Source organism: Pongo abelii, chromosome 19, assembly GCF_028885655.2.
Source record: "Pongo abelii isolate AG06213 chromosome 19, NHGRI_mPonAbe1-v2.0_pri, whole genome shotgun sequence".
In the NCBI taxonomy this organism is placed as follows: domain Eukaryota; kingdom Metazoa; phylum Chordata; class Mammalia; order Primates; family Hominidae; genus Pongo; species Pongo abelii.
The window spans coordinates 67,481,604-67,504,246 of NC_072004.2; the positions used below are offsets into that span (position 1 = coordinate 67,481,604).

Here is a 22,643-nt window from a genome sequence, read left to right on the forward strand (position 1 = left end):
AACAGGCCCTCCAGTAGCAACCTGCGCGCTCGCTCTCTCTCTCGCTCTCTCTCTGATCCCGGAGAGAGCGAGGCAAGGAGGGGGTCGCCCCGCAGGGGCCCTATGTAAATCCTGGTGTTGGGTGGGTGGGTGGGGAGGGGAAAGAGAAGAAGGGGAAATAAACCTCTTTGGCTGGAGTGGGGTCCGGGTGAGCAGATTTCCTTATCCGGGAATCGCAGGCGGGGCGGCCATTGGCTCGGAGGATCACGTGGGTGCCTAACTTTGTTCACTTGACAGTAAGTAGGAGGGCTTTCGGAAACAGGAAAACGAGTCAGGGGTCGGAATAAATTTTAGTATATTTTGTGGGCAATTCCCAGAAATTAATGGCTATGAGTTCTTTTTTGATCAACTCAAACTATGTCGACCCCAAGTTCCCTCCATGCGAGGAATATTCACAGAGCGATTACCTACCCAGCGACCACTCGCCCGCGTACTACGCCGGCGGCCAGAGGCGAGAGAGCAGCTTCCAGCCGGAGGCGGGCTTCGGGCGGCGCGCGGCGTGCACCGTGCAGCGCTATGCGGCCTGCCGGGACCCTGGGCCCCCGCCGCCTCCGCCACCACCCCCGCCGCCCCCGCCACCGCCCGGGCTGTCCCCTCGGGCTCCTGCGCCGCCACCCGCCGGGGCCCTCCTCCCGGAGCCTGGCCAGCGCTGCGAGGCGGTCAGCAGCAGCCCCCCGCCGCCTCCCTGCGCCCAGAACCCCCTGCACCCCAGCCCGTCCCACTCCGCGTGCAAAGAGCCCGTCGTCTACCCCTGGATGCGCAAAGTTCACGTGAGCACGGGTGAGTGCGTGGGCACCCCTTCCCCCTCCCACCCCTGGAGCTTTACACCAAAGGGACTTCGGAGGCATGGGTGTGTGTGTGGGGGGGGTGAGATGTGGAAGCCAATTGTCCCCGCTATAAACTCGCCATTGCCAGAGATTTACGGTCGCCTGTTTTCAGAGCCACATAATTACATCCCCCATAAATTTTTATGGCCTGGTGGGCCCTGCGCCTTTGAAGTGGGTTCCCCATCCTCTTCACCATTCTCACCAGCGACTTTTTCGCCAGGGAGATACAGTCTCAGTGAAGTTGGAAGTTGGGGAGGGGTGTAGGAGGTGGAGGAGGAGAAGGAGGAGGAGGTAATCCGTATTTAAGCAGAGAGTTTAGTCAACTCCCAGTATTTATTTTTTCCTTTCTTCCAGTCTGACTCCTTGGCTGGAGAAGTGGGCAAAAGTTTTCAGTAGGGGCAGGCATTACTTGGAATCTGAGCAGCAAGGGTGGGAACTAAACAGAGGAAAGGTTTAGGGAAACCTCCCCTCCCTCTTCCACCCCCTCATTCTCCCATTCTGAGGACCCCAAGCTGAGGGGGAGAGAGGAGCAATTGAAACCTTGGAGGAGTCCTCACACGCCCCCCTTCCCCACCAGACACCCAAACAACAAGGACACAGCACAACCCTCCAAAACTTGGAGGTCTCTTTCTCATTCTTGGGTCTTGCGTTCTTCCCTTTTCGTTTTTCCCCCTCTCCCTCAGAAGGAAGAAGAGGTGGCGGGAGAGGGAGGGAGGGAAACACTGTGTTCCCTGGAAGAAAGGGCTCTCCGTTTCGGGGGCAATAAAACTTTCTCTTTCTCCCTCTCTCCGTGTGTGTCCAGTAAACCCCAATTACGCCGGCGGGGAGCCCAAGCGCTCTCGGACCGCCTACACGCGCCAGCAGGTCTTGGAGCTGGAGAAGGAATTTCACTACAACCGCTACCTGACACGGCGCCGGAGGGTGGAGATCGCCCACGCGCTCTGCCTCTCCGAGCGCCAGATCAAGATCTGGTTCCAGAACCGGCGCATGAAATGGAAAAAAGACCACAAGTTGCCCAACACCAAGATCCGCTCGGGTGGGGCGGCAGGCTCAGCCGGAGGGCCCCCTGGCCGGCCCAATGGAGGCCCCCCTGTGCTCTAGTGCCCCCGCACGCGGGAGCCACGAACTTCGGGGTGGGGGTGGGCAGTGAGTGCAGGGGATGGGGTGGGGGGACAGGAGGGGGCCCTGGGGCCTGGGCCCCGGAAAAATCTATCTGCCCTCCCCCACACTTTATATACGAATAAACGCAGAAGAGGGGGAGGGGAAGCTTTATTTATAGAAATGACAATAGAGGGCCACGGGGAGGCCCCCCCAGAAGCAAGATTCAAATCTCTTGCTTTCTTCCTTAAAAAAAAGAAAAAGAAAAAGAAAAAGCAAGAAGAAGGAAGAAAGAAAAAGACAGAAAGAGAAATAGGAGGAGGCCGCAGCTCCTCGTTTTCAGCTTTGGCGAAGATGGATCCACGTTTCATCTTTAATCACGCCAGGCCCAGACCCATCTGTCTTGTTTACTCTGCCGAGGAGAGGACGGGCCTCGGTGGCGACCATTACCTCGACACCCGCTAACAAATGAGGCCCGGCTTGGCCGCCTCCGCCTCTGCTGCTGCCGCTGCTGGAAGACAGCCTGGATTTCCTTTCTTTGTCCCCCACTCCCGATACCCAGCGAAAGCACCCTCTGACTGCCAGATAGTGCAGTGTTTTGGCCACGGTAACACACACACACTCTCCCTCATCCTCCGTGCCCGTTCACGGAGGGCCAGAATGACTGCTCACCCACTTCCACCGTGGGGTTGGGGGGTGGACAACAGAGGAGGGGAGCAAGTAGGGAAGGGGGTGGCCTTGGCAACTCAGAAGTGAGCAGGGAAATTGAGTCCAAGGAAAAACAGAGACTCAGAGACCCGGGAGGGCCTTCCTCTGGAAGGCCAAGCCAAGCCATGCCTGGCAGGGTGAGGGGCCAGTTGAGTTCTGGGAGCTGGGCACTACTCTGCCAGTCCAGAGTTGTACAGCAGAGGCCTGTCACCTAGACTGAAAATGAATGTGAAACTAGGAAATAAAATGTGCCCCTCCCAGTCTGGGAGGAGGGTGTTGCAGAGCCCTCTCCCATAGTTTATCATGTTTCATCGTTTATTATTATTATTGATAATATTATTATTACTATTTTTTTGTGTCATGTGCGTCCTCTCTCCTTTTCTCTTCTGACATTCCAAAACCAGGCCCCTTCCTACCTCTGGGGCTGCTTGAGTCTAGAACCCTTCGTATGTGTGAATATCTGTGTGCTGTACAGAGTGACAATAGAAATAAATGTTTGGTTTCTTGTGACCAGCACAGTGTGTTTTTGTTGAAACATTGGCGTAAAGATATGGACAAATGCCACCCAGTGTATATTTTAAGCACCCTACTGGGTTCAGCCTCACATTGTGTGTGGTTGAAGATTTTTTTTCAGAGTCTGATGGGAATTTTTATCTCAGAGGACTCCAAATTGTGGTGGCTGGTTTGTTTTCCTTTTAGGGTGGGTGTGTTTTGTTTTGGGGCTTTTAATTTTTTCCCTTCAGTCCAAAAATGGATTGAAAGGACTGGGAGGGCTGATTCCAGTCCCTAATGGGGGAAAATGTTTCATTGTAGGACACGAGAGGCTTAAGTACGGCAAAGCCTTTCATATCGTGATTTATTTGTCATAAGCAAATAAAATGCGGTTAAGCTGTCTCCTTCTAGACAGACGGCTCTTTGGTTATTAAAGTTCCGAGAGAGGATTCCATGAGGCTGGCCTCTTTCCTCGCAGCATAAGAAGGTATCGCTTTCCTCTGAGGTGTTTAAGGCTTTAATGAGTCTAATTTTTTGCACAGATGTTTCTGGGTGTTTGCAGGTTTTCAGAGTATTTTTATATTACAAAGGAGCTAGCCAGTGCCATAGCTCAAACTCTGACAAGCAAATAGATAATCAAGAAGACAAATGGCCTCTTTCGTGAAGCCTTGCTCCAGTATTAATTTTCATTTTCTTTCTCATAGAAAGTATCGAAAGTATGACTGGGGACCAAATAGCTTTCTGTCTCTGAGGTCCCAGTCACCCCTAGAATGGAGTGGGGGTAGGGGAAAGGGGTGCAGGTGACCCTCAGAAGCTCTGTCAGGCTCGGATTGCTTTTGTGCAGCACTGCTTAGAAGTTCTAAGGTCTGGGAGCTCCAGCCTCAGGGTCTCTGGTCTATTGGTCGTCCAGGGTGCAGCCACCCCATCTCCAAAATCTCGGGGCTCGGGAGAGCATATGCAATTAAAAGTCGTTTTTTCAGTCCCATCTCCTTTCAGAAAATAAAAAGAACCAATCCCACCCGCGCGTTTTATTGTTATTTATTTTGCATTCCTCCAGCTTGCAGCTCCGGTAGTTGGAGGCTGGGTAGGGCAGGGGGAACCGACAAACCGGCGTCCCCAGCCGCGAAAGGGCTGCTGAACTGTCCGTTTAAATGCTGCTGGGAGACTCGTAAAAAAATCGTCGTGGACCTGGAGGATGAGAGGGGCGAGCTTTATTGAGGTCGGATCACGGTGTGGTGTTTTAGCTGCAAGGGGATGCCGCAGCCCCGAGTTGAGGGGGAAAATAGTTCTTAAAAAGCACATGCCCCCTAAGGAATGTCTCTAAAGAACCAAATCAAAGCTGCTCTTTGGAAGGTATGAATAGAATTAAAAAAAAAAAAAAAGAGATTTCTATGGAGCTTAAAGTTCACAGCCATTCTGTGTAGACAAGAGCTAAGAAAAATGTGAGAATTATACAGAAAACCATTAATCACTTCTTTTCTTTAAATACGTATCCTCTCTCCTTTGTTATTATTCAACAGCAAATCTCCTCAGACCGGCTGTTGGGGGAAAAAAGTGTTAGCCGTCTCTCCCGGATCTGCAAGGGGGAAAAAATTTGGAACCATAAAGTTGAAAACTTTTTTCTCTCAGTTTGGAAGAAGCCCTTCGTCATGAATGGGATCCGCGGAGTTCGGGCGAGAGGAGGCGAGAGGCGCAAAGGTAACAAAGCCCGGGCCCGGGCTGGCGTGTTTTGATCGTTTTATGAGCTCTTTTCACAAGTGAAAGAAGAAACACTCTCTCGCCTCCTCCTTTTTCTTTTTTAACTCTCTTGGCTGGGTTTTTATGGTGGATGCTTCGGCAGGTTTGCTCTCTTTTATGATGACTGATGCTTGGGTCAGAGGGAGAGAAAGAGGGGCCTCGACACCTGGAGAGTGTTTGAACTGGTTGGGACTGAGGTGTCAGGGCCCATGAAAAACCCCAGAGAAGAAGGTTGTTTTGTGAGGCAGTTCAGAAGTGCTTTTCTGGTTTTGGAAAATGCAGGCAGGCACAGCGAGCCCCAGCATGTGTGCATGGGTGCGTCTAGTGAGGTCCACATGTGGTCGGTGTGTTCCTGTGACTCTGCCTGTCTACACTGGGTACTGGTGTCCCCTATGCCTGTTTACCGGTGAGATGTTGTCACTGCTGCCTCTTGGAAAAATCAAATCCAGTGCTTGGATGTAATGTTCCAGCTTTGGAGTGGGTATAAGTGGATATGTTCTTTTTTTTTCTTCTTGTGTTTAGCTTGGGATTCTAGACAAATATATGCTACTCTCTGGAGCAGGAAACTGCTCAGTTCACAGACAAGGTGCACTGATGCAGAAATATTTCTCTTCTGCTCTGTCCCCCCAGCCTTCTTCCTGGAGGAGCAATGTTGGTTTGGTTTGGTTTCCCTTTGCTCTCCTAATTTGAGGTCTCTGTTCTCTCCTCTGCAGCCCTGTTTCTTAGGCTGAGGGAGTCAGTGGGCTCTGCAGCCGACCTGAATGTGTTGGCCCTTTTTCCCTGAGGCCTCACTTAGGGTTTGGAGGCGGGAGGCTGGCAGGAGAGAGAGTTCATGGAGAGGCCACGTTTTCTAGGCGATTAGCTCAGTATTAGAACCACAAAATGACCTCGGAAGCCCCTTGACCTCGCTGAGACTGGACATTGTGTTGGCTGTTGCCTCCTGCCCAGGAAGGAGAGTCACACCTCTGCAGAGAGGGGTCCTTGGCCCATCATATGTCCCATCTTCTCCATCCCCCTCTAGGCCCCAAACCCATCTTTGCTATTTTGGAAATTTTGGATTATTTTTCTATTACGGTCCACTGGGGGAAAAAACGTAAAGATTTTTAGCCCAAGGGTCCAGTCAGGGGAGGAAAGTAGGGTGCTAATCTGTCTGTCTATACACAGCACCTTCAGCAGTCCAGGCTCCAGCCATCCTCCCCCCAACCACTCACAGGTCCAGTTCATCTCTTTACTGTTTCACTTGGAGGAAACTGAGGGAAGAAAGACAAAGGGAGAAGATATGAGAGGTTGGAGGGGCCTAATCCACGAGGCTTCAGAGGGCCAGAGGAATAAACTCCTGAGCTGCGAGAAGAGAAAGGGCTTCCACCATGAACATTGCTTCAGAGGCTGTCATCTCTCTGAGGGCTGACATCCAAATCCACACCCTGTCAACCCATTTTCTGAAGTTCCTTTGTTGAGGAAGCTATTTCTATAATTACCTTTACCTCTTTCCCCTAATTCTCAATCTCCTCAATAATGAAAAAAGCCCTTGGAGTGCCTCACGCACCAGAGGAGCAAGGGAAATGGGAGGATGATCAGTGCAGACTATTCTGAGTACTTTCCAGAGCCTGCTGTCCCAGGTTAGCCAAAGTTTCCAGAAACTTTTAAGAAATAGGTGGAGGATTTGCCAAACAGTGAGCCCTGAACATAGAGCCTTTCCAAAAACTGTATTCTGTTTGTTGTATCTTAAAAATCCACACCAGCAGCCACCCTCTTAGGGAGAGACAGAGACAAAGAGAAAGAGAAAAAGAGACACATACAGACAGATGCTGGCTGGGAGGATGAAATGTTCCCCTTCAGTTAAGACTAGGAGAGACAGAACCTTTCTGGGATATGTGGGTTGTTGGTTTGCATTTTGTAAATTGTTTCTTGAAATTTGGGGACTCTATCTCAGGCAAGAAATAACTGGAGTGGTTGATACTCTCTCCTTTGTCCCTGGGTGGCATAAGTAGAGGGGCTGGAGGCCTCAGGAAGGAAAGAGGATGAGCACAAAGCGAGCTAGGCTGCTCCTGGACTAAAAATATTTGGGGCTCAGGGAGATGTGTATTCATTACCTGTAAGGGCAGATAGCCAGTTGTGGGCCCTCTATAGGCTCAAGTGACAAAGACCTAGTCGCCGAGGACTTTACAAACTGCTTTCTGCAATGTGAGGATTAGGGACCACCAAAGGGAAAAGGAGAGAGACCGTAGTCAGGGAAGCCTGGGGTTCACTAAGGGGAACTGCCAGATCTCCAATTTCCTTCACTCCAGACAATCCTAGTGCCACTCCAGTCCTCCCAACCTTTTGACTTCTTTCCCTCTTTCTCCCCAGTTCCCTCGGCCCTCCCCATTCTCCCTCCTACTTCCACCCGCCTGTCCTGGGCAGAGGGGGTTGCCCAGTTCTGCCAGAGCCCTTGGAGGCGGCCCCAGCGCTGGCAGTGGGTCTCCCTGGGAAGCGGCAGCTGGGGAGGGGGTCTGGTTGGAAAACGGAGTTGGGAAGTTTCCCAGCGTGAGTTGAGCGCTGACGGATTTGTGATCAGCCATAAAACTGGCGCGTTCAGATTCATAAATCAATCTCGTCTTTCTCACAGTGTAAACGTTCGCTTTATCGGCAGCAAGAAAGTGCTCCGCTCGCGATCAGGCGCTTGTTTATTTGAACGTGGACATTCCCAGGATCCGAAAAGAGTATGGTCATTTTAACAGAACCTGCCGGCGTGCCTTCGTGTCATTTTGCTGTTCTTTTTCTTGTCCTTAAAAATTATTTCTCCGTTTTAGAGATTGCTGTCTTCCCACATCCAGCATTTCTCTCTCCTCTCTCTGCTCTCTCTCTGTTTTCATTTCAGACTTTAGCAGAGTGTTTTTCTTTGGAGGACCATTTTTAATGGATTTGTGGCCAGAACGTTTCAGGGAGTTGCCCTCGCTGGAGCCGGGAGCAGGGCCCCCATCGGGATCGGGCTGAATTCAATACCAGTCTGTGTTTTGTATCTGGACAATCAAAGCTGACCACCTCCCCTACAGAATCCAGACCTGGCCGGCGCCCCCACCCCATGAGGCCAGAGCAGATTCCAGTGCTCTTGGCTGGGGCAGAAGCTGTGCAGCTGCCACTGTAGCTGGAACCTCTGAGGCCAACACAGGGGTGGCTGTTTCTTTGGGGCTTGTTAAGACAACCGGGTCCTCAACCTTCTCTCCACTGAGTTGCTTTTGGTTTAGACCCCTTTGAACAAGCCGGGGGAGGCCCCTCAGACTCCTGCTCCCCTACCCTGAAGCTCATTCTTCCTAGATTCCCCGCCTGCCCCGGAGGCTGTGGTCCTGGCTGCCTCGAGAGCTGCTGAGGACAGATAAGGCTGCGACTTCTTCAGGAATGTCTTTTCTGCTTCCCTTTGCATCCCCACCCCCCACCCCATGCCCCGGCCGAGAACTCTGATTCTAGCTGCATGTAACTGGTCAAGTTTGGATGGGGGATTGTTTTTGTTTTATTTTGTTTATATTTGAGGTGAAGGGGTCTGTGTGTGTCTCTCTTTAGGCCTAGGGAATAGTCCCTGGTATTTAACCCTCTCTTTAGTCCCTGGTATTTAACCCTTTAACAGGCATAGCCATCCCCCATCTTCTTCCCATTGATCAGCCTCCATTGTTTGTTGATTGGAAGCTCGGGGTGCTAACACCTGGGAAATAGGGATCTTGGGGCTGCCAGGCTGACTTCAAAGCTTTTCTTCTCTTTTCCCTCCTCTCCTGTTCAAATCTCCAGCTGTCTTCACTGGTGGGTTTGGGAAGGGGGGGGAAATGAGACAGGGTGTGACATAGGTAGAGAGAGGCTGACACTCCGATTCTTTTGTGTAGAAACCTTAGTCCCAGTCTTTGTCTCTAGACTCTATTTTCAAACGGTCAGTCGCATTTGATTTCCTATAGTAGTAACAACACAACAGGGAAAAAAGTCCCCCTTGCCCTTATTCTCAACTCTGGAAGCTCCAGAGTAATCTCTTCACCCTGTCCCTTTTTTGCCCCTTCAAAAGGTACCAGAAAAGATCAAAACGAGAATAAAGCCAGAAGTCCCATTCTTTATCCACTTATACCATGGACTTATGAAGTGTTTATTTTCAAAGTGGCTCCTTCAGAAATTTTGTCCATTATTTAGGAAGAGAGGGAGTGGGTCCCACTCAAGTAAATACCCCCAGGAGTTGGGGAGAAAATGGAGTTGGGGAGGGAACCTTAATCCTAAAGGATGCAGAGAGAAGAACTGGAAGCTGAGAAATCCAGGGGCTTGGAGAAGGGCTCTGAGCCCACCCCATCCCCACCCCCTAGACGCCCCGGCAGACTATTTCTGCACCTCCACGAATTAAGCAGAAGCAGGAAGAGAAGGGAGACAGGAGAGGTGGGCTGTGGGTAAGTGTGTGTCCATGGGGCTTAGGGAGCTGCAGATGTAGTAGGTATGGATGTGAGTGTGGGAGACAGACGGAGACCTCACTACTGTTCCATTGGTGGGTTGAGGGGGAACTTATTTTGCAGGAAAATTTCTCCTCCTGAAGGGGAAGGTCATAGTGGTCCTTTGAGCCTGAAATCGAAAGACCCCCTTCCCCCTCCCGGTCACGTGATTCATTAAATAATTAATGCCGAGGTTGCAGAATAGATATGTATTCGTCAGGAAAATCGCAGGCTCGGTCTCCCTGTTTCTGACGTGCAATTCAACTGTCCTTTGAAAAACAAGCCTGTACCCCGAGAAAAAAAAAAGAGAGAGGGGGAGAGAGAGGGAGAGAGAGAGAGAAAAAGAAAGGCAGACAGCAATAAAACAGCCCCGCAGCCGGAGCCACACCGCGGGCTGGGGTATTGTAAGTAGAAGGGATTTCTCACTACCTACCGCGTCTTATATGTCCATGTAAATTTATTGTTTGTTATTAATGTTATTGTCGTAAAATGTGACAAATAGCCATCTTCATTTCCTGCCATTTCTCTTCACACAGTGCTCTGTGTGTTTATACCCATTGAGGCATTGCATAGAGATTTTAGGAATATTCTTCTTTTCTCTCTCTCTCTCTCTCTCTCCCTCCCTCCCTCCGTCTCCCTCTCTCCCTCTGTCCTCCAACCTTTTTCTTGATTTATAGCAATATGGGTGTCAGCTTCTCGGCCGGCATGCCAGCCATTGTGTGTGTGTGTGCGTGTGTGTGCGCGCGCGTCTGCGTGTGTTTGTGAGCGAGTTGTGTTGTTTATGGCCATGTCTTCGATAAATCATTTTTCACAGAAAATGATGTGGAAGCTGGGCTGTTTCTGCGGCCGGCCGGGAGAGAGTCACTCTCGGAGGCACTTCCTCCCTCTCTGCTCTGCTCCCAGGAGTTGGTTATTTCAGACGATTTACAGTAATATATCAGCAGTTAATATGAAAGCTCTATAGCTGGAGGTCTTAAATTACAGCATCTGTGATTATCAATTAAAGCGAGATTTGTATGGTAAACCAGAAATGCCTCATTGGCATATAAACCCAGTCAATGACCATGGTCTAATATAAAAATTATATTTGTGAGCCTGATAGAGCCAACATTCCTGCAGCAGCAGACAGAGCTCCATTTTTTAGCGGTTCCCCTCCAGGAGTTTGGCTTCTCCAACTCCAGCCCTGGGTGAACAAACCCAACTCTGAAGGCAGAAGGAGCCTTAGAGTAAGAGAGGTGGAAGTAGAGAAAGAAATTACTGGAGTTGAAGGCAAATATTTTTGTGATCAATGGAGACCAAATCAAAGTTCTGTGCAATTGGAAAGGGATGGGAGGGGTTCCGTTACATTATTAAAGCTTAATTTATAGGACCGATGTGTCTGGCGGGGTGGTCGAAGGTGGAAAAGGAATTACCCAAATTGGGGGAGACAATGGAGGCAAGCAGAGGGTGAAGGGCAGGGAGAGAAGCTGAAAGCTTTGGCTCCCCACCCTCCTGGCTAACAAAACAAGGAAATGAATTCACACCCCAGGAGCCTTCCTTTGACCTGCTGAAACAAAGAAAAGTTTCCTCAGCAATGAGGGAGTCTGTGTTTGGGGCTAAAGTGGGGAGAAGTTCTCCGAAGTTTTTCTAGAAAAGAAATGTTCTGGGAATCAGGTGGTCCCAGAAAGTTGGGAGTGTTGGAGGATGTCGGGTTTGTTCTTTTAACTAAGTCCCCATCCAAAAAAGGAGCAAACGGGGTGCAGATTGGAGAGGGAGGGGAAGAGCTGTTAACTTTCTCCTATAGTTTCATGTGGAGGTCACAGTTCCTTCCTACTAGGGGAGAGGCTGCTGGTCAAGAGCAAAGCCAGAGGTGGCTTTGGGGAATGTTCTGCACTGTGCCCCAAGTTGTGATGGATGAGGTGCAGAGGGCCAGAGCCTTCGCCAACTCCAGTCGCAGCTGTTGGCCGCTCATTCCCTGACTGGAGCCAGGCCAACTGACTTTATAGCCACGATTATCTGTGATATTTAACTCTGCCTGCTAGTGTAAACCTTTAAGCAGGGAAGTTAGAGCAACGCCGCGCCCAGGTGTTAATTATTCATGGCATCCGCTAAGTGGAGTGGCAGCTTAGGCCCCAGTCCCTGCAGCATCCAGGAGCTCGCTCCCACACTCTGCTCCAAATGAACACTGAGTCTCATCCATGTTAACAAGGGATTCTCGGTGGGTAGTGGGTGAAGCCTCCCAATTCACGAGTCTCGGTTGAAAAGGGCATGGTGAGAAAGAGAAAGCCAGGACCCAAGGCTGGGATGGGCAGAGGCACTGTCTGACCTGGATAAAAGGAACTGGGGAAAAGTCTGGATACAGGGGCAGCTTTGACAGCACTGGAGATTGTGAGGAGGTGGGAAGGGCCGGCAGAGGCAGCAAAGAGACCTGGGGCATAGGGGCTCCAAACCTTTCCGTCTCATTCCCCACCCACTCCTTGAGTGTTGGAGAATCCCACACACATTCAGTGTGGGAGGCAAGCATTTCTACTTCTCCCTCATCTGGAAAGTGTGGGGGGGTAGAACTGTGAAGAGGGTGCATTCTCCCTCAAACTGGTGGTTCAGGGTTAGGGCAAAGTCTTGGAGTTTTTGGGACAGCAGGGAAGGATCACTTCTTCCATGGGGAGGAGGAGGGACATGAAAGAGAAAGAAGAGGGTAGAATCATTTGTATTAGCTTCTGAATTCAGCATGCTTTGAAAGATGGGAAAGAAAAATATCTGCTCTTTGGGCCAGCACATAGCTAGTGTGGAGAGCCAGTCCCATAGGCCCCCTTCCCCCTGCATTTGCAACTCCTCCTCCCCAACCCTTTTCCATTTCCCCTCCTGCTGCTACCTTTGCCTGTGACGTGGAAGTCTGACCAACCACCCCCACCCCCACTCCACCAGCTTTTCCTCTTTATTCTTTCAGCCCTCTTCAGGTCTTTGTCTCCTCTGGCCTAGAGGAGGGGAGGTGACACTGATACCCCCTCCCCTTCCCTTTCCCCAACACGCACAGACTCTTCCCCAGGAGACAAAGCAAGGGGACCATAGCTTGCCACCATTATCTGGTAAATCCCCCATGTGATGCTTAATGCCTTCCATCCAGGCATCTAGGCCTACCCCAAATCAGCAAGTTTGAAAGGACTTTGTTGTTTATATATACATTTGCTTCATTTAGTTATGAGGCACCCTGTCTCTTACCAGTCCTGCACCCTCCACCCCACTGATTTGCTTTTGTGTTGTTCAGGGGTTGGGATATAATGCATCTGGTAGACAGAGCTCTAGGAAAGCTGCTGACTCTGTCTTCTCCCCTAACTCTCTGCTGGTATCTTCTCTATATAATTGCAGTGTTTATCTCTGTGCCTTTAAGGAGCCAGGCTGCTAATGCTTTAGTGACCAGAGGAATTGGATAGAAAGATGAAGAGTGAGAGGAGGAAGAGAGGGACCCAGAGAGAGAACAAGCAGCAGGATCCCTTTCTGGGGTGGGAAGTCAAGGCTGAGCCCAAGGAGGTGATGACAGGGAGAGTGGAAACAAAGGCCAGTCAGAGGGGAAGGGAGGCTGTCCTGGATGAAGAAGCCCCACAATGCACCAGGGGACACACACACAGAGTTAAGTGAGAAGAAAGGAAGTGGGAAGGAAACTACCCCCTTTGTCCCCTTCTCGCTAGAAGAGAATTTCTCTGGACAGAGGGTGGGTTCCCCGATAGAGGAAAGGGAAGAAGAGACTCAACCTAATGGGTGAGCCCAGAAGTGATTTCTGGAGACACTCCTAAATCCTTTTCAAGGCTCAATTCAAATTCACTGAAGACACTGAGAGAGGCAGAATTGGAAAAAGACAAAGGGGCTGTGAGAAAGGAACGGAGACAACAGAGATGGTTAGAAAAGACAGAGAGACCCAACACAGAAAAAGAGCCCAAATCCCTTGGGGAGCAGGCACAGAGGGAAGCCCCCCAGGCTCCCTGCTCCCTAGCAGCCTTCTTTACAGGAAGCTGCCCAAAGCCCAGCCCATCTCAGAAACAACTGCCTCTAGAGTAGGCCCTTGGGGGTGCTAAATCAGGTGTGAGGCAGCTGTGGCAGGAGCTGAAGTGCCAGGGAATGGCCAAGATGTCCAGGACACTTCAGCCTCCAACACAGTCACCAGCATCAGTAACTTAATCATTGGGACCTCCCCAAACAGAATTTCATCATGGGCGTGGGGGGAGTTGGGACCAGTCTTTCACACCTGGACCCTGGAATCCTTTCTTGGCTTTTCTTCCCCCTTGTGGGTTTGGTCTCTTTTTTTCTCTAGGGATCTGGGGAAGTTGTTGATCTTCCAGCCGCCTAAGAACTTTCACCTCCATTCCACATCTCCTCCCTCAAACTCCCAGCCTTAACAAGCGGATGCTTCCCCTACTAATCTCCTTCCTCCCCCATCTTACAGGAAAGAACAAGAAAAGGAAAAAGAGAAAGAAATTTCCTACCAGCCTAAGCAGCTTTAGAAAACTCGAGGGAAAAGGGCAGATGCAAATCTTTCTCGCCCCTCTGATCCTTCCCATTGCCCCCTCGCCATTGCTCTGTTCCCTCCATTGCCCGCCTCCCTGTCCCCACTCCTGTCCTGCCCAGAACTCTCTCCCTTCCCCTCCCTTCTCTGCCGGGTCGGACATATGGAACCCATTTCGCTGGTGACATTGAAGAGCCGCCGGTGTGCCCGCCTTCCGCCATGGCGCCCCCGGCGCTCCCTACGCCTCGTAGTGCCCCTGTCAGTTGCCGCTCCTCTAGTCTGGCAACTTGGCCCGCTCTCAAAGCCCGAGTCCAGCTCGGTGCCAGACTAGCCCGGGGTTCCCGCAGCCCCACGCGGCCCGGACGGAGTGGGAGCTTCTCAGGAAACGGGCGTCTGCCGCGCCCGGAGTGCCAGATCCGCGCGCTCCTGGGGCCCTGGAGGCCGAACAAAGCCGGGGGCGGGGGCGGGGGCGGGGGCGGGGTGGGGGCGAGCGCATCCGGGCCTCTCCCCCAGCTCGCCGGGACGCTTGGGGGTTGCTGGGGGTTGAGCGACTAGGATGCCGCTGGCTGCGGCGGCGGAGCCCCAGCCCGGGCCGAGGGTCCGGGGCCTGGCAGTCGGCCCTCGCGCGCATCCAGCGCCCGGCCGCCCGCAGTTGCCCGCGCCCTAGCGGAAGACCGCACAGGTAAGTGTGGGGTGCGGAGCCGGGGCGCTCGGAGCCTGGCAGGGGTGCAGAGGTGTGTGGCTGAGAACCCCGCCCCCAGGCTTCTCTCCTGGGACAGGCCGGGATCCGAATTGAAGACGAAGATGAGAGCAACTTTGAGAGGCAGGGTGGGGGCTTCAAGGGGGTAAAGGGACCTGGGGGGGGAGGACGAGTGTGGAGGAATGTGGAGCTGTTTGGGTGGGCGTGTGGACATGATCTTGTTAGGGGATGGGAGAGCTCTCCCGCTCAGAAAGGGTGTTGAGGCCCAGGAGGGTTTTCCAGTGCAGTTGGGGGCTGTGGGTACTGAGGGAAATGTGAGGGGCATCTGCTAGGGGCAGTGGGGTTGGGGGGCGACCGCTGGGTCAGCTTCCACAACCCAGCTGCCACCATTGCCCAACCCTTTAGCACCTAGCGGGTTATTTGAAGACAAAACTACAAGGGATTGCACTGAGGCTGAGTGTTAAGCCCAGAAGGTAGGAAAGGGAGTGATTTATGGCTTCAGAAAAGCTGTGTTTACTCCTGCCTGTACTGGAAACCAAAAACCAAACAGAGCAGAGGCCAGAGAAGCCCCTCTCCTTGGAGTGGGAAGCGATGCCAGCCTGACGCACTGGGATTTATTTTCCCAGATGAGGGAGGAGAGTGGGAACTGTCCCTTTGCAGGCGCACAGTGTGGTGGGTGTATGCAAAGGGAGCGTGTAAGCAGGCACATGTGTAGGTATGTTCGTGTATTGTGTGAGTGAATCTGCACATTGGGAGCTGTATGTACTCCAGGTGGGGCTTTGCGGATGGGTTTGCAGAATCGCTTTGTGAGCTGGGAGATTGGGAGCCAGGAGAGAGACCCCATGTTCTCTGGTTCTGGAACTCTGGGATGGGGTAGCTCTAGACACACTGGCCCTTGTCCTGTCCACGAAGTAGTGCTCTTTCCTGCTTTTTTCTTTCCGCAGCCACATGCAGCAGAGCCCACTTGGCTTGGCCTCCTGGTCCCTGACCCTCTGCCCTTTCCCTGTGTGCCTGTTGTGCCTTCTGCCCACCCAGCCTCATCTTCACTTTGAATTTTTAACTTTGCGGTGGGAAGCCAAGGAATTAGTGAGTATGGTTGGTTGAGGAGGGGAGGCCAAAAGGAGAAAAGGCTTGGTGTGGTAGGGAAGATCGGGGAGATCCGTGGTTTGAGGCTGGACCTTGGCAGCCTCGTGTCCCACCGTTACTGCTCGAATTCCCCCAAAATCTCTCTTTGGGAGTGGGGAGCAAGTGAATACAAAGACGAACAGAGTAAGGGAGCCATGCAGGAGGATGGGGGTGGGGAGAAAAACATTTTGACCCCCAGATAGTAATTTCCGCAGGCCAACTAGTGGCTCTTGCATTTCTGTCCAGACGCCCAGCTTTGCCTGGAAATTGTTTTGCATTAAATTTTCTCAGCCGCAGAATTATCTTTCCTCGCCTCCAGCTAAACTTGCATTTTTCCACCAGACACTTGGGCCCCGCACCAATGAAATCTGAGAGGAAGCGGCTGGGCCCTAAGTGGCCGTAATTTAATTGATTTTATCATAAATCATCAACTTGATGAAGAACCCGAGGTTTCAGTGAAGTAAATTGATATTAATGGGAGTTTCTTGAAATGCAAACTCACTGCATTGTTGGGGCATCTTGAGCTGGGGAGGTAGATTACACGTTTCCCAAGAGCAGAGAGCAGAGACCTGGAGTCCAGCACAGCTTTGGGGGTAGGGAAAGCAAGCTTTGAGGTGCAGCTGCTGGCAGACCTATTTCTATGGGGAAGCATAGCAGAGCGTGGAACTTTGTCATGAGGGACACAGTCTGGCCCTGTGGACCCTGCTGGCCATCTGGGGGAATGCTGGTTTCCAACTGAGGGGGAGGCAACTGGGGAGGCTGGTAGGTGTATGGGCAGGGAGGGGGTCGGGTGAGAAGGCTCGGCTGGTACAATGGGTGCATTGATGCCTGGTTAAAAATTGCCGGGTTGAAACCTTCCTCCTTTAATTAGACAAATTAATTATTTACTGCTCAAGTTGCAGTGTCTAAAAATAGCACTTTTAGTTTGGTAATGAGGGTAGAAAACAACCCACCCTACACACAGAAGAGCAGTAAAACCCAGTGCATGAGCCTCTATGGGGCAAGGGAGGGCCAGGCACTGGGTTGGTGCTCAGTGGTGGTAAGCATTTAAACCCCAAGAGGAAATACTCTGAATCTGGTCACGATGGTGCCCGTTATTGTCTGAACTCAGTTTATTACTTCTTATTGTCACTCACTTTTACATCAGCACATGGAGAATCACTAACATTCAGTCCAAAAAGAGACCTTAGAGATCATTTAGCTAAACCCCTTCCCTCCATACACATGCCCAGGCTTTACAGAAGGGGACACTGAGGCCCAAGGAGTGCCCTGCCTCATGTCACACAGTCAAGCTGGAACATCTGAAATTCAAGCCTTCCAACTCCCAAGCCTATCCCAAGTATGACTATAGACAAATCACTTCCTTGCTCTGGGCCTCAGTTTCATGATCTGTAACAACGGCAAGAGTTGGACTGATTTCTCTCCTGTTCTGAAATTGGGCACCTCTGTGTGTACCCATCCTCAGCAAGACAGTGCATGGGAGGCACTCCCTTGTGTGTCCTGGAGCTCTGTGGGCATCTGGGAATAGAAGTTACTGCATGTTTATTTGCAATATTCAGAGTTTATATACACCCAGAGCAGTGGATGCTTACTCAGTCTGGCTCTAGGAAATCCACTGGAATCTGGACTATTCCTCCTTCTGAAGGTGCCCTTATTCTCAGCTGAGGAGTAGCACTGAGGAGAGCAGTGGAACTAGAAGGCAGTGGAGAGGGGCTAGCTAGCTGGGTTGGGTTGAGATTGGCATTTGGAGAAGGGCTAAGGAAAGAAGGGCTGGGCCTTACTGAGCAAGACCCTTTCCCTGCCAGGCACTGGGCTAAGGCTGTCGTTGTTCTCTGTCTGTGTGTGTGTGTGTGTGTGTGTTTTGAGATGGAGTTTCGCTCTTGTTGCCCAGGCTGGAGTGCAATGGTGCGATCTCCACTCGCCGCAACCTCCACCTCCCAGGTTCAAGCGATTCTCCTGCCTCAGCCTCCCGAGTAGCTGGGATTACAGGCATGCGCCACCACACCTGGCTAATTTTGTATTTTTAGTAGAGACAGTGTTTCTCTATGTTGGTCAGGCTGGTCTCGAACTCCCAACCTCAGGTGATCCGCCTGCCTCGGCCTCCCAACAGTGTGGTTTTTAAGGTGCCCCCTACCCCAGCCCAGGGACTGAACAGTGGTTTCAGAGTTTAGATTCTGTGACAGCAGAGTTTAGATTCTGTGACAGAGCTTAGATTCTGAGAAGCTGCCCCCCTTCTCAGCCTCACCCCAGCCCTGGGCCTTTGAGCCCTCGCTTCTTGGGAGGAGGCACACACAGGGTGCCACAGCACTCTACCGGGTCTCCTCTAGGGTAGCCAGGACAGAAGGCCTGCACGGTGGAAGACCCCACTCTATACTTGCTTTTATTTTCCAGCTCCTCCCCCAGTTCCAAAGGAGTGATGGCTTCTCAATTGCACGGTTGTGAGCAAGGAAATTTCTTGCAGGATCAGGGATATGAAGAGGCTAACAGGGGAGGGGAGGTTTCCAGGCTGCGGGAAGTGTAGTTTGGAATGTGAATTCTGGGGAAGGAGGGAAGAAGAAGATGGGAAGAGATGGGAAACAACCTCATCTTTGGGGCTCTGGAAATCTTCCAGATTTCCAGACACTGGGCAGATAATCCACTTCCTAAAGCCTAGCCCCGAACACTAATTTGAGAGAGAAAAAAAACAAAAGGGCTGGCAGGCACAGACTCTGGCCCTGTCCCATTCTGACTTCGGAGTTTTATATTTGGAGGCAATTCGGAAGGCCTTTCGCTGATTGGTCATTAATCCACTGAGTTATTGTCTGCTAAACAGAGGTCACTGGGAGAGAAACATCCAGTCTGTCAGGAGAGGCCCACTCAACCTCAGGGACTGGGCCCATTCCTCTTTTCCTGCTTCTCCCTCCCTTTCCCAGCACCCCCTGCAGCCCCCAAGCTGCCCAGGATTTGCAGCCTCCCTTCCTTTGCTTTCTCTGCTCTGCCCACATTTGTCTCAACACTTGCTGGGGGTGGGGTTTGCCAGGCTAAGGCTGAGCTTCTAGATGAGGCGGGAGCCCTGATTCAGACTGGGATCTATCACCACCAAGGAGCCCACCTGCCTGAGGCTCCCAACTCGCTGGCAGCACCGACATCCCCTCATTAGCATGTTCAGGCGGCCTCCGTGGTCATCGAGTGGACTTCGCAGACCCTTGTGGCTGCCCTTTTTGTCCTGCCACCCCTTCACGGGCTCGGCTGGGGAGAGGGCAGCGCCCCCACACATGGGGTGGGGAAAAAGTACAGCCTGGATTTTTCTTCTTCCACTGCAGCGACCTTTTTCTTCTTTTGATCCCCACTATTGCTGAGCAGTGTCTATGCGGGTCTCCTCTTCTCCCTTCCGGGTGCCCCTTTGTTCCCTCCTGCTCTGGCTTATTGGAGAGCTGGAGATGGGGATCCAAATGCCAAGAGCCTTCTTCATTAGCAATTCCCATTTTACAACTCCCAGCTTTGAAATCTTTATTAATACTTAAGGGAAAATGGAGATTCGGGTGAGTGTGTGAACTTTATACCACTCTTCTAGGGCTACAAAGTTGGGCAGTGAAGCTGGAAAACAGTGTGGGACCGGGAACCCAGACACGGCCAGGAAGAAACACATCGCCAAACATCTTGCCCCCCAGGCTTCCAGGTCCTAGCTCCCCAGCTAGCCTTTGGGCCAGGCAAATTTTGTGCTGATTGAGCCAGGGGCAGGATCCTTGACTGCCCCAAGTCTGAGATCAGAGATTGGTTTTAAGAGCCAACCAGTATGCCCTTATTGAGAGAATTTTTGTTTGCTAGTTGATGCAGTTTTGGGGGAGGAGAGAAACAGGCACGATCCCGCCGAGGTCTATAAGAGCGGGTAGCCCTTGATTGCTCCAGAGGGTTTAAAGTGCTCCTGTCGCCTGATACTGGGTACCCAGTGGGGTGGGGGAGAGAAGTGCTAGAGCGAGTGCTCTGGCTCCAAAGAAACGGAATGGAAGAGGAAAGGATGTCTGTGAAGAAGGGCATTTTCTCTCATCTTTACCCTTATTATTTTTTTACTTCATTAGTTTATGCTAGTGTCTCTGACTCTTACTCAATTTTCCTCTTTTTCAATTTCTCTTTCTCCTCCTTTCTCTCTCTCTCTCTCTCTCACACACACACACACACACACACGCCACACACACATGGGCACACAAAGTTTCCCAGGTTTCACTCCCAAATCCAAGAAGAAATTGTTCCCTCTTCTGTATCTCCAGTCTGCTCCGAAATCATGGCTTCACTCTCAGGGATGATAAGCCCTTCTCCCGCTTCTCTTTTCCCAGACCCCAAAGTCTTCCCTCAGACTGCTCTGGCATCCCCCACCCCAAGTTCCTTGCCCAAACTCCTCACTACCAGCCTTTATCCCCTGAAGTTTGAAAAACCCCTGGCTAGCAGCAACACCTCAGTCCAAACAGGGGCCCTTAGGGGTGCCTGTTCCACCCTCCGTCCTCCAGCCTCCCAGCCCTAATCAGAGGGCAGCCCGCCTGCTGGCCAGAGACCTCTGAGAATGGAAGAAAAAAGGCAAGACAGAAACTAAACTGGGATGTAATTGCCTCCCAAGTATTCCAAATGGGCTCTGTACTCCAGAATTAAGAAGCCCCCACTCCATCTCCTACCGCATTTGGGGGTGTATGTCCTCCGACAGATTTTCTCCAGGTTCGTTTTCTTGCTTCTCGGTCCTCTTTTTCACTCCCACCCCACTATGCCCCACTGCCTTCTGTAGCCCGAGGAACCACAAAGGGTTGAGGAGGCTTGGGGAAGGGAGGGGTCTGCCGTTGTCTCTGGAACACTCCTCCACCCCCAGCTCAGCTCGAGGCCCGCTTCTCCTGCAGCCGGCCTGAGGCTGCCTGGGTGCCTTCTGGACTCTTGTGTTATTCCTAGAGGCAAAGCTGCGCAGTCCTAAAAGCAATCAGGTTCTCCTCTTCTCTCAGTTTTACAATGACCTTCTCTAACCCAATGATAGTAACAGCTAGGACAGCAGAGGTTTTGAGGTACATTCTTGGCTTTTTTTTTTATTTTGGGGAGTGATAGAAAAAAACCCCAAAGGTACTGGTTTCTTTAAGCCTCTGGAAGCCTCCCTGGCCTGAGTCCCCGACCCACCAAGCTCAAAGTTACATGGGGTCTGACCCTGTAGGTCTCTAACCAGAGTGTAGAGATCTCAGGACAGACTTTTTGCAGCCACATACTCAGGCACCCCTGACAGGTCTCTTTGGGGTTCCAGGCTGGCTTGAGCCCCAAGTCTAGGTCTGACTTGGATGTTTTATTTTCTTGATACTACTAATAAACACAGAAAAATACTAATAAACACAGAATAATAGCTACTAATAAACACAGAAAAATAGCTCCCACCCTCCATCCCTACATCCCCCAACCCGTGCTTCCCTCCAGCCGTTGACTTTCTAGGTAGGAGGTGGGGTCCTCAGGACATTACATTCTGAGGCTCTGCAAGTGGCTCCTGTTGCTGGAGGGCAGGAAGGCCATAGGTACCCCTGGTTTATCAGGGTCCCTGGAAACCGGCTGCTCCATATCACCTGGCCTGACTTAGCCTTGCCTGGAAGAAGTAGGGGCTGGAGGCCAGGGGCCACTCCCTATCTCATCCCAAAGTAGAGCCTGTGAGTGGGGAGAGAGAGGGAACGAGGGAAGCTTTGCCAGACACCTCCAGCCTATGCTGGAGGGAACACAATAGCTGGAAATCAACTCTCACCTTTGTTGTCCCCAGTCCCATTCCCTCTTCTGGTGCATCCAGATGGGAGAAGGCAAAAGCCAAGTATTCTAACCAGGAAATCACAGGGTAGTGCCTTACACGAAGTTAAGAGGACCAGTTTTCCAAGCTGCCTTTAGAGAAAAGAGTCAGCTTTCTATTTCGTCCCCTAGCTCCGAGTCCGCAGTTAGGCAGAATTGCAAACACTCCTGCTTTGGGAAATGTCCTGGTGCTCTTTTTGTCTTTTCCTTCCTCCCGGAATGACTATTCCCCACCCCCTGTCCCAAATCTGCCGACACCTACATTTTTGGCTCCTGTCTTCCTCCTACAGGCCTCCTCCTTGCCTTTTCCTGCCCTGCTCAAACACACCCTAAGAAAACTTTAGCTTTTGTGGCCTTCCTCACTTGTGCCAAGAGTCATAAATCTTGCAGGGCAGAGAGAAACAAACAGAGTTGTTCTGAATAATAATAATAACCATCTTCCATCTCTTCTGCCAGTGCATTTAAAATTAAGCCACCCTGCTAGTTCTTCTCTTCTTAGAAGTACAAATGTCCTTATCACCTCTTAGCCCCTTCTGCCTATTCGGAGGTGAGAATCATAACAGAAACTTATCCGTGAAGTTCTTTCAGCCTGTCTACTGCCAGCCAGTCTGAAGCTCAAGCTAAAACACAGAGTCCTCCTTTTGTCACCCTTTTCTCAACCCTCCTCCTCCTGCAAGATGTTCAGGGTTTTTAAAATCATCACTCACCGCTTGTTGTCTGTTCTCAAAAAGAAAAAGGGGGAGAGTTTTTTTTAAAAAAAAAAAAAAAGGTCTGGTCTTTCCCTCTCCCTTGTTTAGAGACTGGGCCTGGAGACTGGGGGGAGATTTGAGAGGAATAGAGAGGGTGTAGTGGAGGGAAGAAGCCGGGGCTGGAGACTCAGAAGGAGGGAGCCAGAGTGTGAGGGTTGGAGATCCAGAACTACTTTCTAAAAAAGTCCTAGTGTTCCAATTCCGAATGAGTGCACAGGGGCACCTGGCACCCTCACCCCCGGGCCAGGCCTGCCTTTGACTCAGCCTCCAAATGCTACTTCTCAAATTAGCATAATGGTTCACTAGTGGGGTATGGGGGGAGCTGTGAACTTCACCACCCTTCCTTGCCTTTGCTCACCTCTTCCTCCCTGTCCCTCCAATCTAGATTTAAATTTTTACCTGTTCTTTAAGAAAAAATAAAAAATAAAAGAAAACCCTCTCTTCTTTCCTTCTCACTCTTTTTTTGGGGAGGGTATTTTAAAA

At 51.3% G+C, this 22,643-nt stretch overlaps 2 protein-coding genes across 6 annotated transcripts in view; both read left to right on the forward strand.

The window, feature by feature from the left end:
* Positions 1–22,643, forward strand: part of HOXB3 (homeobox B3) — a 41,420-nt gene that overhangs the window by 11,555 nt on the left and 7,222 nt on the right. For 3 of the 5 annotated variants that reach the window (XM_063718157.1, XM_063718158.1, XM_063718154.1), the window contains exon 2: positions 4,685–4,862. The gene's annotated coding sequence lies outside the window, so the exon portion shown is untranslated. Of the gene's footprint in view, positions 1–730; positions 820–4,684; positions 4,863–14,339; positions 14,497–22,643 lie in introns of those variants that run through there. The other 2 variants (XM_063718155.1, XM_063718156.1) reach the window with 2 other exon arrangements.
* Positions 137–3,190, forward strand: HOXB4 (homeobox B4). The gene is made up of 2 exons (XM_002834250.5): positions 137–819; positions 1,669–3,190. The coding sequence occupies exons 1-2, from the start codon at positions 363–365 to the stop codon at positions 1,965–1,967; spliced, it is 756 nt and encodes a 251-aa protein (XP_002834296.2). The 5' UTR covers positions 137–362; the 3' UTR covers positions 1,968–3,190.